This window comes from Tribolium madens, unplaced genomic scaffold (assembly GCF_015345945.1).
Source record: "Tribolium madens isolate multiple individuals breed KSU strain unplaced genomic scaffold, Tmad_KSU_1.1 Scaffold_2;HRSCAF=44;Tcas5.2_LGX, whole genome shotgun sequence".
Classification (NCBI taxonomy): Eukaryota; Metazoa; Arthropoda; class Insecta; order Coleoptera; family Tenebrionidae; genus Tribolium; species Tribolium madens.
Window position 1 is genome coordinate 7,555,640 of NW_025400995.1, and position 15,468 is coordinate 7,571,107.

The window sequence follows — 15,468 nt, forward strand, 5'->3', positions numbered from 1 at the left end:
AATGTTATTATAGAATCTTTAAAAAGTGTACACTATGATCACTAAAGTGTATTGTCTGTAAATTCTGGTTCAAAAGTTGCACAAAAAATAAAATTCTTATATCATTTATAATAGCGATTGTAACGCCGAATAGTTTCGCATGTGGTGCAGTAAAGTTGAAATTGGAAGTACATATTATACAATCTAGAATAAGCATAAAGCAAGAAACATTAAATCCTTAATTGGGACAGAAGTTAAAATTGACATTCCAAAGGGAATGCTTTTGACTACACATCTTGCAGTGTATTCTACATTTGGCCTTACTAAGTGATACATAAATTAAAATTCACTGCTGACTGTAATAACTCGATCAAAAAATTGTATTTCAGTTAGAATAAAGCATATTCGTCTATTAATTATGAACATAAAAATGTATTGACTATTAAGACGAGTAAACTAAAAATAAACAAACGACAAAATTTTTTGCCACTTTAAATATTTGAACACAGTTTCAAATAAATTTAATTTGTCAGAAATGTTTGTTTTTAGATATTTTAATGTTTAAAATGTTTGTTAAATCTTATCAAAATAAAGTATTTACACTGACAGTTTTTCTTTTCTGTTTTAATAAGTATTTTGCTAATTGTAAACTGTGGGTAGTAAAATACTTAATATCAATTTCTCTTTGTGACAGTTCAACTTAGTTGATTGTTTCAATTCTGAATTGTCACCAAGTGGAGAAGTTGGATAGATTACCTACAATAGAATGTTAATAATGACATTTAGAAGTGGTTTAATTGCTGCAAAGGTGTTCAGCTGTTAAGAACACAAACCGTTATTAAATTATAGCCGAATTGAATACCTCAACACAAAAGTTATGATTGGCTAGGACCTAGGAATCTCCGACGAATTATGACCAAGCATGCAAACTTGCTTGATTGTTAGAATCCTCTCAACTTTAGCGATATTTATTTGGGCGGAATTCAATTTGATAAATAGCCGATTGTAATTGTATTGTATGCCTACAATATGCATATCAAATATTGCGTCGCGTTAATGTGGAGTTATCGTGGAGGGTCCTCATCCTCAACTAAACTCTAGTCACATATGACTCTGCGATGACTCGTTACACTTTTTGTTTAAGATAGTGGACTTCTCCAGAGAAGATCCTATCTAAATGCCGACCGTCTCCAGGGTATCGTAAGCGGATTGGTAGCCATTGGACCACGTTACTCCTATTTACCCCACGGTCAGCTCCGTCAACCCCCGGTCAGTTGGCTTACATTAAGGACTGTTCTTTTATTGCCTTACTGGCTATTACGTCTCAGATATGTATTTTTTCTACGACGTCTTAACAAACCTCATAAACCGGTACACGCAATTTCAAATCTACCTCGAATCTAACCATGTTCAACACTTTGCATTTATTAATACACCTATCAAATAAGAGACCTATTTATCGAATAAAATTGTTTTGGAAGAAATTGCTGAAAATCAATTCCAATTCTTGACCATCCTCTCGGGTTATGGTCCCTTATGGGCCACTCCAAAATATCTACGAAACTTTTGCTACTACAAAAAGGTTAAATTTGGTATTCGCTTTTTATATAAAAATTGGGACGTTTAGTATGAAACAATCTTCTCATATATACTCTTGTAGAGCATAATTTCCATGACTTAATATGAAAATTTGTTTGACGTTCAGGAATACTAATTAAGTTTTATGAAGATATCTCTTTTTGCTGCATTGTTGTTGAAAGCGATTTGCCTCGAAAACCAGAAATTATTTATTAGCCTAAACTAAATTAGTAATAAATTGCGTTAAAGGTTAAACAAAAGATTTATTGATCTGGTGGGTAACCAGGCTGATTAATAAACGAAAGAAGTAAATAATGGTTCCAGATTTGTGAAAAAGTATAGGGTGTAGGGTGTTGAACATAAGTGCAAACACGATACGTTGAAACATTAGAAATTGCACTGCTTTCGTCATATTTTTACGTCAACGTGACGTTATTTGATGTAATGATATGTTTCCTACCTGTATATTGCAGTTGAAAATGACTGTAGTATAGTGAGAAATTAATCGACAAAAATGTCACTCAATCATTTGTCATGAAAGATTAATTACGACGCACATTAATTAATTGCTCACTATCTGCAAAACTGTGATTTAAATTTGCGCTAGAGAACAAGTTAAATCATTTTTCAATCAAATAAAGTAACCAATATATTTATGTTTGGAACTTTCGACTTAATAGCAAAGGCGTGAGCGTAATATTTTAAGATGAATTATCCTGAAAGGGTGTGACCACGTAACCGGCTGACGCTCTAGAGATTTAAACTAAAACTTTTAACCCTTTTACTACCTTTACCAAGTAATACCTAGAATTAACTTCAAAGCTATTTTAAAAACGTTAAATATTAAACGAATTACAAATTAATCGTTTTAATAAAATCTTATAAATACAATATTTAAGTTAAAGTAGTAAAATTTTGTTACTCGCTACTCAATCTCGAAGGATTTAAAAAATTAGAAAATCTTATTTAGGGTGTTGGGTTATATATCCAGTATCTGATCGATTTATGTTGTCGCGCCACGAGTTTAGAGTAGGGAGCATAAATTTGCATTGAAAGAGATCAAGCTCACATGTTGCACTACACCCCCACAGGACCCAACATTTTGGAGTTAATATTGTAACTTTGACTATCCTCAATCTACGATTTGCTCTCCTATTAAAACAGTCCTTGTTTCTTTTTACATTTAAATTCAGAATAAAGTAACGAATTTCGTTATACATTATTGAAAATACCAAGGTTAATTGCATTCAGTTACATTGCCTAAACCATGTACGGTTCTTCAATGATGCAGAAAATTATTAGAAAAGGGTTTCTACGGGTTTTCAATGTTGGACAAATGCCTTTAGCACTCCAAGTTCTGACGGGTAGAACAGCTCCTTGTTTAGATCCTTTTATACCTGGGGCTGAATTGAGAAGACTAATATTTTAATCTCGAAATGTTTAAAATATGAACATTAGTGTCACAATTTTAATGAAATTAAACCTAACTTTAACAATTGACTTTTATTTTTTAGAAATGAGAAAGTGATCTAAAAATGATAATAACGGAAACGAAATTAGAAATCTCATCTTATTTCAAAAACTTACCAACATAATTTTAGTCAAGATAACACGTGGTTGATAATAATTCCGTGTCAAACCTTAATTAATAAAAGAAGTTTTTTGACAACAATAACAATGTATAAATGTTAATTGGTGATTAGGAGAAATGTTGTTTAAGACCAGACATCGCATGTATCTGGAACATTAGAAGTTTGAAGAGGATGGATCTTGTTGACGAAAGAGAACTTTGAGAACCCTCATCAATATTTCCTATCGTTGCTACATCATCTCGGGAAGACGCAAGTTTGAGACATCGTCTTTATGCAAATACTTCATTGATTATGCCATATACGTATCATCACTTGACCACTGAATTTGACTGGGTTCCCCTCTTAGAATTAAGTTTACTTTAAACTCAGATCACACCTTGGCCTTCTGCTAAATTTGTTCCAAAAACATGACGAAGTTTTTTCAATAGCCACAAGCAAATTAGAAATTCTTATTTCATTTAATACGTAAAGACAGCCGCAAATAAATGCATTGAAAGTTTTTTATGGCACTTTTATAAAGGCTGGAATTAGTTTAGCTGGCGTTATCGGTTACACGTTCAATGAAATTTGAAGAAAGGATAAGAGGTTGGCACAGAGCACGGTTGCGTCTGGGGTCAACATTTGACATTATTATTTGTAAGTTGACGTTTTGAGGGTTCTCACTCATTGAAAATTTATCCCATAATGGTGAAGAAGCACTTTATTTAATAAATCGTGTGTGCTATATTTTTAAAAAAGATGGTCATGATATGAGCTCATTAGAATTCATGAGGGGTTCGTTGGAGTTTGCTTAGCAATGAAAAGAGATATTATATTTGGAAAAAACGGAATTAATACAAAGGTTATATGGGAGTGGAATAGCTTACGCCTTAGGGTTAGTTCATTTCTTATAATAAAGTTATATCACAATGCATTGACGGTTTCTGTTTTAGACTATGGGGCCGGGCTGGTCGCCTTTTGCCCGTTCGGCTGCAAGTGACACAATAATTGTGCTCAGAAGTGTGTTCCTTGGCGCAGTGTTGAGTAGTATTTTCCTCATGAATGAATATGTTTTGGTGAAAGTAATGCGATTAGTTGGAATTATGACTGAAGAATACGGGTAGCTGCGTCGCTGCCTGTACGTATCAGGTGTTGTTGTTAGTGGATAAATAAGGCGGTGCTAAAGGTCGTCTGTCAGCAATCAACGATAAAACGACACTGTTCGATAGCGCCCACGGTTTGAGATTGGAAAGAGCGAGCACACAGCATAATCTGGCTGACAGCATGATGAGGGTCTCGGTACGATCTTGTCTTTCTCCATTGTCTCGGATATGTATCCCTGGATTTAGGAGAGATTTTGAATTATGTGATGTAGGATGACCTTTTCCCTATTCACTACTTCCAAAGACATTCAAATGTGGTGTAAAGACGTGTCAGTTTTGTTTACATGACCAAATGCTAAAATTTATAATCTTGTTCAACACGAGAAAAAATTTGTTAACTTCGAGCGTCATTCTTTTCATGTCTTGAAAAACAAACTCCTTTATTCGTCACGTGTACTGGTAAAGCCGAAAAATATCATAAAAAAGGTCTGGCAGCGAGTAATGCCCTTCAATGCTTAAGGGCGACTAACGCAAAAATATTAGATTTTGCCCTGGTTTGAGCGCTAAGGGACTTGCACGACTACCCCTTCGCTTAATTTACTGCTGTAATCTTGGCCAGAAACTTTTCTTACGTAAAATATGGTCATTTGAAATCGTTTAAGGTTTCATCGTACGACTGCTTCAACGTTAATATGTTGTTACAACATTAATCGCCAACTCACTTATCAAAACTTCACCAAAACAAAAGAATCTATTTCGTTTCGTTGTTATGCAAAATAGCGTCCTGGAAGATTATGGGATGACATTCGTGCAGCCCTGTCGCTAACATCGGCAAAGCAATTATTTTTACATTTATATATCATTGCTCTCGCGTTTCTCTCAAAACAATGTCCACTAAATTAAATTCAGTCACTGAAACTGCCATACTAAAAACTCCCGAAACATACTACATAAAAAACACACTCATTTTGAAAAGATTTTCTTATATTTAAGTCTAAATAGACATTTGTTGTATTTATTTCTAAGAAAATGTAGATTTTAGCTTTTGGTGTTTGATTTGACTTATTGTGTTCTAGTTTGTGTTCAAAATGGAAAGTGAAATTAAATTTAAAACAGAATCTGACCAGGAAACCATACAATACAATAACTGTAATTGTTTGTACAATATTATATTACTGTATTGTGGTATATACAATAATTTTTATTGTCTTTATTTTTTATCATTGTACCTACATTTGTCCAGTTATTAAATGAACCTTATAATAAAAACGAAAAAAAAATGGTTACAACCGCGACTTCAAAAATGAAATTAAATTCAAATTTGATTTTTTGTTATTGTATAACTACATTTAAGGTAATTGCATTTTGTTATGGGGGAAATTTGATAGCTTTACCATTGTGTTTACCAACACAATAAGGTGCACAAAAAATAAATCAATAAAGACGATTAAAATCGATGATAAATTTTTAGCTAATTTTATATACACATGTTGCTAGCACGATTTTTATCCATTTGGTTATGATTTAAGTGTGGTGTAGCCGTTTATGAATATACATACATGGTAATCCCTGTAGAATTCACAGCAGTAGAAGTAGAAATTACATTTGTGAATTTTATGAAGAAGCGTGTCACGTTTTTGAAGGTGTTACTGTAAGATATATGGCTTGGGGATAGGGGAGGAAATCCACTGGGCACTTGTAATGATTCGATACCAGCAAAAAAAAAAGAATAAAATTTGCCAAAAACCAGGTAAACCAGTTATTGATCCGCAAGCGTAACTGTTTTAGAGTTTTTCTTTGATGTTCGTTCATCTATAGTAAGGTTATCGCGCCTAACATTTTTCCACCAACACTCGTTACAACAAAACCGATACTTTGAAATTTTTTTAATCACGGAAGATTTATGACCAACGAGTTTGCTATTCGAGAATAGTAAATACAGTTATAAAAATTTTACTGTTTTATTAAAAGTTAATTTACTCAAATGTCACAAGTTAATTTCTCTACAAATTAGGTATGGCGGTTTAGATTAAATTCAATTGATTTTCACTCTAGTAAATCTGGCAATAATACTATCAATGGGATAATTACGAAAGCTTTCAGAAATTTCACGTTACGTAATAGTGCCATCAATTGTAATAAAAGAATTTTCTCAAATATACTGGATCTGTTTCAGATTGGAATTGTTCATCATAGAAACAGAATTAAATTAAACTTTGCCGTAACAAAATAATTGTTACCGTAAGAACTTTTCAACACTCTGACTTTCTTAGTTTGAAACTGTGTGAACCTTCTAAGCCCTGTAAATAATACTATTATGATGCCAGCAGTTGTAATTAGTGAAAACAAAATATTTGTGTTAAGCTAAAAACTATTTCTATTAATAATAAACACCAAGATTAAGTCGCAGAATACTAAAATCTGGACTTTTCTCACTTCGAATTTAGCTTTTTTCTAAGCTTGTTTGTTCTTTTTTCTTTAATTAAATCCTTGAAATAGCTTAGTTTGTGTTTTACTGGTGTGCAAATTAAAGTTTCTATTGTATCATCTGCATAATTATTAATCTACTTGTTTTGCATTAGTCTTGTTTTAGTGTTTCACTTTCGATGTACAGAGGAAAAGCTTTTATCTTTGTCGGTGTTGTGTTAAGGATGATATATATTGAAACAACAGAAATTTTTAGTTATAATAAAAGTGCAAACTTGGAGATTACCGAGTGTACTTCCAGCAGTTCCGCACAACATATATCAGCGGTTTTCCTTCTCCATTTTTCGCACCGCTTTATAAAATATTATATTTAAATGTCGCTTTACTTAAACGCCATATTTCAACAGTAAGAAGACATTTGAAAATAGATCTTAGATTAACTTGAATATATGTTTCTGTCATTGCGAGTTTTTAGACGAAAGACGAAAAAAACCATCTTAAACAAAAGATAATTTAATTCATATCTGTTTTCGTATAAAAGAGGGATTTTAAAACAAACGTACACATGTTTTGTATTTGACATGCCAGACGGAAAATCCTGAAACAGTTTTTTTATGCCAAAATCTTTTTGATTGAATAGAAGGCAATGTTTCTTTCATCCCTTATCTATGTATAATACATGTATATTCTCTTCTTTGAAATTAAATCTAAACCTTTTAATACTTTTTCGTATTCAAAAGTAATGCTTTCCAATTTTCTGAATTGAAATATTTGGAAAATAAAGCAAGTAAAATTCAAAATAAATAAACTTTTTAACTCTTCAAGTCTGTAGTCACTGCGATAAATTATTAAGAAAAACAATATTACGTAAAGTATATTTTTCACAAATTATTTATTTTTGGAACGCTACCATTTTGGGTCAAATTGAAATTTATATTCCCTTTACATTAATTCTATTTGCATACATTTTCGCAGTATAATTTACTTGAAACGTATTACGGCACCCACTTTGACAATTTTTTTCTCTTCTATCGTGAAAAATAAATTTGAAAGCTTTTATATCTTTCGTAATCCTTGTAAACTGTATTCAATAGCTGCAAGTTAAGTTTATACTTTTTAAACTACATTACTTAGGATGTTGAGAAAAGCTCCAATTTGAAATTCAAGAGCTCTTTCTAATAATCTCCGAGCAAAATATCAAAGTACCCCTTACTACTGGGACAATATTCATCTAAATAAAATATTTTTATCACAGATAAAACAAGCACGAAGCATTGCTAGATGGCAAATGGTGCCTATTTAATCCAGACAATCGTTGCGCTATTTCAGTTTTGCGCACTTGTTGGTAAATTTTTAACGAAGGCAATCTAAAAACTTTGTAAACTACAGTTTTGAAATCCTATTTGAAGAATCTTGATCACTTTACCATTGTTTGTCGAATCGTGAAAAATATGTTGACCAAATTTTTATTTTAAACAGTAATTGACAGAGATGTCAATTAAATCAAATTAAAATTGTTTTTACCTTTGTTGAAACTATGTAAAATTTTGTGTAAGATGCCACAAAATATTATTTATAAGTTTATGACTTTATAAGATAATGTCTAAAACAAAAAAATAATAAACGAAGAACAATATGAAACGGGGAACTGCTTTATCGGATCGGCTTAAGGATAAGTTGAAATGTTTGTTTGTCAAGCGTTTTTTGTTAACTTCAGGTTAAGTTTTATAACTTGACGTTGTTGGTAACTTAGTTGAGCTAGTACTTAATTAGATTGGACACATTGTAAAATAAGTGGAGTTCTTACAAGAAAACGCAAAACGTAAAGTTTGTGTTCAAACGACTTTCCAAATTGTAAAAGATTCACGAAAGTGTTATAATTAGAACGTCGAAAAGCAAATTAGAGTTAATTTTTCGCATTGTGTCATGATGTAAATGTTTCGCTTACGTTTTTGCGATAATTATTCACAAAATATCATTTTTAATGAAAGGGAGCAAACGAATCCATTGCGAACAAAAAGTCTACATTAAGATTTATTATTTTGTATGAGAGAAAATGTAATTGATGAATTTGTTCGCAAGTATTAGTCTTCACAAATTTGATTTATTAACATCTGGGGTTAATTTAACTATTTCGCTCCTTGACCGTTTATGTGTTTCTGACAGGCATCCAAAGTAACAATTTACATTTGATAAAAGAATTTTTTATTATTGATTGAAATTATTTACAAGGCATATGCAAGAGTCTAACTATTTTAAAGTTACAAACAAATAAAACGTTCATTAATTATAAGAAAATATACAGCCAGGATTTTTTTCTTCAGATCCTTTCCAAGCTAAAAATAAATTTATTTAACATTTCACAATGAAATTTTGTAATTAATAATTCGTTTTTAAACCGGCTTGACAACAGGCTTGACAGTTTTAATGTCGCTCAAATGAAATGCTGAAACACTCGATAAATGACTAGTATATCTGTAACTGAACATTTATTAAACTGCTTTGTTGGCAAAATAAAAAACACTTTCTTACAAACTCGTTAAAAATGGCAGTGTTTTCGATATTTTTAACGGCTTATTATTTATTAAAAATTTTACTATGCAAAGTTTTGTCCTAAACTGTAAGTAACTTGTAATGGCTAAATGATGATTCTTCATGACGCCACTGAGGGTTGGCGTGATAATTTTAGCACCACCTTCAACAAACTTATATAATTTCCTTAACTTTAAATTCATAATTTCCCCAAAGTCATTTCATATGTCGCTCTTTTAAAAATCAACCACTTTTCTTACAATTATTATTGGTGACCGACTTTTTCTCTTTACACGCAAAACAATAAATCACCTAGTGATGTTTTAACTTTCGCATTATTAATCAGAAACAGATTAATCTGAGAAGTCAACCAGTTTTTGACAGCATAAACCTAAAGATCATTAATGAAGTGTTATCAATCGATATGGTAATTTTCTAAGTAGGAATATCTGAGTTCTAATCAAGGGTGACCGGAATGAACGTATCACGTGTGTTTAGAACCAATAATTCATTTGAAGTGGAATTCATGAATACAAATTTTGTCAATTTTGTATCTGAGTGACACTTTTAATTTACACTACGTTGTATTCTAGGTCTAGGCCATTATCCTCAATTGTTTTTGTTATTTACTTTTGAAACACATCTGCACATGGAAAACCGCATCGGTTTATCAGTTACGAAAACAAGTGATTGAGAATGTAACACTATTAATAACATACATAGTTGTTTATGAGTTGTTGTAGGTAATAATTATGTTTTTGTGTGTATGAATTAGTTAATGTTGATTGCTTTTTTTAAATATAGAGTACATGCCGTAACATAACTGCATCGAATTACTGGGAGGTGTTTGGATTTGTGTTTGTTAATTAGGGTTGGTGTTTTGTGTGTGTACTCTTGACAGCGAATTGAGTTTTGTATGACAAAGCCGCATTTATTTCATAATGAATGAAAAGATGAATAACATAAAGGTGTGACAGCTATTAAGACGGTTTTATCTTTATGTTGTGACAAATCTGGCGACAACGTGGTATACTACTGTAAACGTTGGTGTTAAAGAGACAATTAACTGTCAATTGCGTGTTAATTTTGTCGTCGTTTGTCGAATTGGTGAATTGTAAAATAGCTTGTTAGTTAGATTTATTCAATTTAAAAGTACATAGTTTGGAAGTAATTAAGTTCGAGAGTTCAAATTGGCGTATAGATAAGCTTTTTAGAAGTTAATCACCGCAGTTATAAAAATCAATAATTGTAAAAGTTGTTTTGTATCGAGCTTCCTGAAACTGGAGCTGGGAGAGTGAGCTTTGTAAAAGCTGTGTGCTTATGAGGATTATTATTTATTCTGCTAAATTTGCCAATCAAAGTCAAATAAACATTGTTTTGTTTACAAATTTATGTAAATGAAACGAAGTACTTAGGTAGCGACTTGAGTGGGGTAGTGCAAAATCGAAGTAAATTAGCATACATAGGTCCTGCTTACTATTCTAGGGTTGATTTCTGATGCGATGCTTATAAGCCCGCGTTCAGAATGTTATGGGGATTCCGGGTAAGCCCTCAAACGTTTAGCATAGACCGGCCATAACACTACGAATGACGCTTACCTGCATAACCTCTTATCGACACTTTAAAATTCTTTCCATTTCCAAACTGAAATCTAAATGACCAAGACATTTGAATAAAACTATTTCAGATAAATGAATTAAATTTATTCAAATGCACTGATTAGGGTTTTAAATATGATTACATAAAGCTCTTATGCGAATTGTCTTATAATTCATTCACCAGCTAAATGAGATATGGTGATAAAAAGAGAAATGTCCACCCGTGATATTGAATAGAAATATTCATGAGTGGGCATAAAATTTGAATTTACATCCATTAGTCCATCAGCAGAAGTACGTTTTCGAACAAAAACCACTTTAAGCTCAACCAGCAAGAACATTCAATATAGGATAATACGAAAAAGCGACATTGGCCATCCTAACACATACATGAAGCCACTAGATTACAGCGCATCAATCGACACAGCACATGTACCAATTTATCCCAAACAATACACTTTTTATCCATCTAACCCATTCACCATACATCATATCTTCAACTTCATTACATCCGTTTATTTTAACATTGATTAATCACACACAATTGTCTTCGATCGATAAAATGTCCTTACGGTTCTTAATACTTAATACTGAATATACTCCAATTTAATTGTACGCTCTGCGTTTCTATAAAAAAAAGAAATGTCTGGAAACAAAAATATTGTGTCAGTAACAGCATAAATCAATACCTAAATGTACTCGAATAAAAATAAATGTTGTTTCCGAAGCTTCAACCTTTTATAACAACAGTTTTAACAGTTTCATATTTTAAAAATATAATTGTTAGAAAATTAAATTTAAAGTTTGTGGTTGAAAAAGCAGCCGGTTAAATGGCCATAAATTGCAAACTTTTCTGAAAAAAAGTAAATTAGAAGGTAACTTTGGAAAATGTTAAATTTTATTTATCATTCTAAAATTTATGTAAGCGCACATTGCATCTAGAGAGCAATTTATTTAGAAACATTTAAGGTTAAGAGGAATCCAGTTCGTGTCATCAACTTGTACAAACATGAACTTAGTTAAGCACTAACCCCTCACCTGCTATACCGAAGGAAATTAAACGTGGATTAAATCAAGATTTGGGAAAGGAAGAGTAATATGGATTTTATTAAAGGTAACAAGAAATTTCCTAATAATTTTCAAGTAGCTTGTACAAACATTGATCCACATCTTAACGTTTATAATTATATGAAATGTGTAAATACTATTGATAGGAATATTTTATTTTTAGAAAATTGTTTACACTTTATTCATGCAAATCTCTTTTATTAAAGGAAAGGCAGCAAAACTACGTGACTTAATTATGCATAAATAGATTTTTCAAAGAATCCGCTACTACTCTGACAATTTGTACGGTGTAATGCGATCAGAAGCAATTTTAAACTCGTTCATCAGCTCGTAACAGAAGAAAAAATGTTCACATTGACTGCGTGAATATTTTTTGTATTCAAGTGCTGGTGTTACGCCATCACCAAGCACGAAAATTTTACTTCTTGCAACTGGAATTAATTGAAATTTATTGTGTATTATGATGGTGTATAGCAAAATCACCGAGAATCGAACCGCAGGCCGCTAAATGACGGCTTGTCACTTTGTCAGTGTTTGCTGGATTGATTTAAATAATCGCGCGTTTATTGTAATTTACATATACCTAAATCTGAATTTGTCATTAGGAAGATAAAAATATTGTGGTCAATAGTATTTGTTATGATAGTCGAAAATTATTTAATCAATTATTGCAGAGTTACATTGTTACCGATGCACAATGGCCGGATTGTGGATTAATTAACGATTATTGGATTTGTTATCGACTAATGGTCTATGCAGTCGGTTATCTCCATTATTCGATTAATAGCAGAACAGGATGTTGTTAAAATGCGAATTTTAGCAGTTAGAGTTAAAGAGCGGTGTTTGTATTTTTCTTGTTTATTATTTGACCGGACCTTTCCGAATCGGCCGTAAATTCGGATTTAACTTTATGTTCATTACGTAATAACTTCGGTAAGTGTAGTGCGTAAAATTTTATTTTCGTCGTTAATAAATAATTTATTGTTAATACGTAATAAATAGCAAATTGCCTTCAATAAATACCAAAGGCACATTCAGCCCAAATTACTTTTCATGCAAGTTTGGGTTTAAGGCAATCTAACCGAAATAAACATTGTTACGCACAAAGGGAGCTAAATATCCACTTTCAGTTTTGCAACTTGTTCATTATTGTGCAGTTATTACAGCGTTATCGTTAATATAGATTAAAATTTGTTATTAGATTAAACTTGCAATTTTCACAGATAAATTCATTTTGCATGCATAATCCAAATGTTCACCATCAAAGAGGTATTTAGAACGTACCAAAAGTACAGCCTTCAAAATCCCTATTTTTAGAGAAAGGTTTCTTGCAACTTTCTGAATTCATATTGAGTGATGAATCCGTTTTTCGATATCAAAAGCTATCTCCAGCTGTAAGAAGCTTTTTATAAAACATACAAAAATACAACAATTTTCTATACAGATCTTGTCAAGAACGCCTTTGAACATTAGCTTCAAATTGATCCTAGTGCGATGCCAATGCCACACTTACTATTACATCTTACCAGAACTGGAAATAAATGATTTTTTTTATTAAAGCTTATTAATTACAGAATGCCAAAAAAATAAAGTTATTTAATTTCCTGCTTCTTTCTCTTTATTGCTTATTCCAAATGTAGGTTGCACTCTTTGCTTCAATCACTGGGTATTGAATTTGAAAACTGGCCAACGCTGTAAAAATCAATTCAAAAACAAATAGAAACTATCCGGTGATGATAGTAATTGGATGTAGGAAGTTGAACGTTTTGGGAATTCCGAGTTGATTGCACTCAATTAAAATACGATTCGATCTAAATAAAGATGATTAGACAGTTTAAAATAACAGGGATTTAATGTTTACATGTTTTTGTGCGCTTCTTTTGGATCATATTTGAAATGCAAGTTTTATTGTATGTATGCATACATACATCATTGGCAGCGATGCAGTACAATTACAATCCCCGACTGTATCGAGTGGCGTATTGCAGCTTGCAACTTTCCTGCAAGTGATTAGTTTACAGGTCCGTTTCTATCAGAGCGGGATTTTCCAAAAGTTTCACACAAATGCAAGACGTGTAAATTGCGAAGTTACACATTCTTACCGTGTATCCAGTTTGTAGATAGCCAGAAAAGCAGGACTCTGCAATCCATTGTCCTAAAATTAAAACTTTATTAGATTATAAAAATATGCTATGTTAAAGAAAATTATCATTTACTTATTTTAAAATGTTATTTAAAGTAACAACTTTCCAAGACAACTTGACAAATTGATCGATTCTTCTTCGCAAATTTATAATTTAAGTTATTAACTTTCTACATTATTTGTAAAAGAGAAATTATAATCAAGTTACCTGAATTTTGACGCGGTGTTATGCAAACTGTACGAATAATAAAGCTGATCAAAAACGATTACCCATTAAAACTACCGTCGGCGACGGATATAAAAGAGCCTTTGGCAGTTTTTAGTTTTATGTGCAGTTTGTATTTTTAAACTTACCAACACTTTAATATTCGTTTTTATGTTTTTATCTGTGTAAAGTTGCCACTTTTTACGCAATCATAGTTATTTATGAATATTATCTGTCGTTTATTTTTCGGGATTTTGTTTATTTAATGTTATTTTTAATTGTTATTTTTAGTAATCTATTACAAGAAAAATAACACAATGCGATTTGAGGGCTAATTTGCATTTATATCATACAGCATTTTTAAGATTGATGACATGGAAAATATCTGATGTTGCAAAATTATTTGTACATTACAGTAATATATGTCAACATGTAAATGTTGACACCTATGTTATTTTGTTGAAAACGACTTGAATTTGCTGAAAAAGTTTCCGAGTATACTTGCAATTAATCGCAAGTTTTATTACAATGGTACAATTGCCACGTTTTCATTGTAATAAATAAAAATTATATTTTCATGTTCATGTAGACACTGTAGGTGTTCAAACGAACAATTTTCATTTTTTTATAAAATTTAACATTTCGACAAGTTTGTCGCAATAGTGCACCGACCCGAGCAGACACTTCCGCGCGGTCAGCAACGATCAGCGAAATGTCTTAATTGGGTCATTATGCCAGCGACAAACAAACAATCATCAATATAGTTTTATAAAATAAATTGGTAATTCATCATTAAGGTAGCCAATGTTTTAGATTTACTGTTTTAGTTTAAGTTAGAAATTGTATATAATCAAATTATTTTTATAATAAATCGAGTTTTTATAATAGTACAACAGCGACTGTTATTTGCTACACAACCCTTAAGCTTCGCCGAACATGGTCCTTCGAGCCTAAAAAGGTATTTAAACCTTTTGAACCTTCGCCGCGAAAAATCAGTGATTTGTTCGTAAAAAAAAAAAAAAAAAAAAAAATTCGCCGCGGCGTGTGATAAAACAAATCGCCGTGAGTGTTAGTGTAGTGCCAGTGCTACAAAATTAAAATAAAAAGGAAAGTGATAATTCATCACCTCACAACATCATCATGCCCCCCATAACGGAAACGTTTGCCAAATTCATTGAAGCCCAAGATGAGTTAGAAACGGAAATACGAAAGCTTCTGGCCAATATGAAGAAAGATGGCCAGAGCAGGAAAACAATGCAGTACT

At 31.8% G+C, this 15,468-nt stretch overlaps 1 protein-coding gene across 2 annotated transcripts in view; it reads right to left on the reverse strand.

Annotated features, from left to right (window-relative positions):
* LOC123006673 (hemicentin-1) overlaps positions 1-15,468 on the reverse strand; it is a 111,653-nt gene that overhangs the window by 91,451 nt on the left and 4,734 nt on the right. For both annotated transcript variants that reach the window (XM_044401334.1, XM_044401333.1), the window contains exon 2: positions 13,959-14,011. In XM_044401334.1, coding sequence (XP_044257269.1) covers positions 13,959-14,007 — 49 coding nt within the window. In that variant the 5' untranslated portion in view covers positions 14,008-14,011. The remainder of the gene's footprint in view (positions 1-13,958; positions 14,012-15,468) is intronic.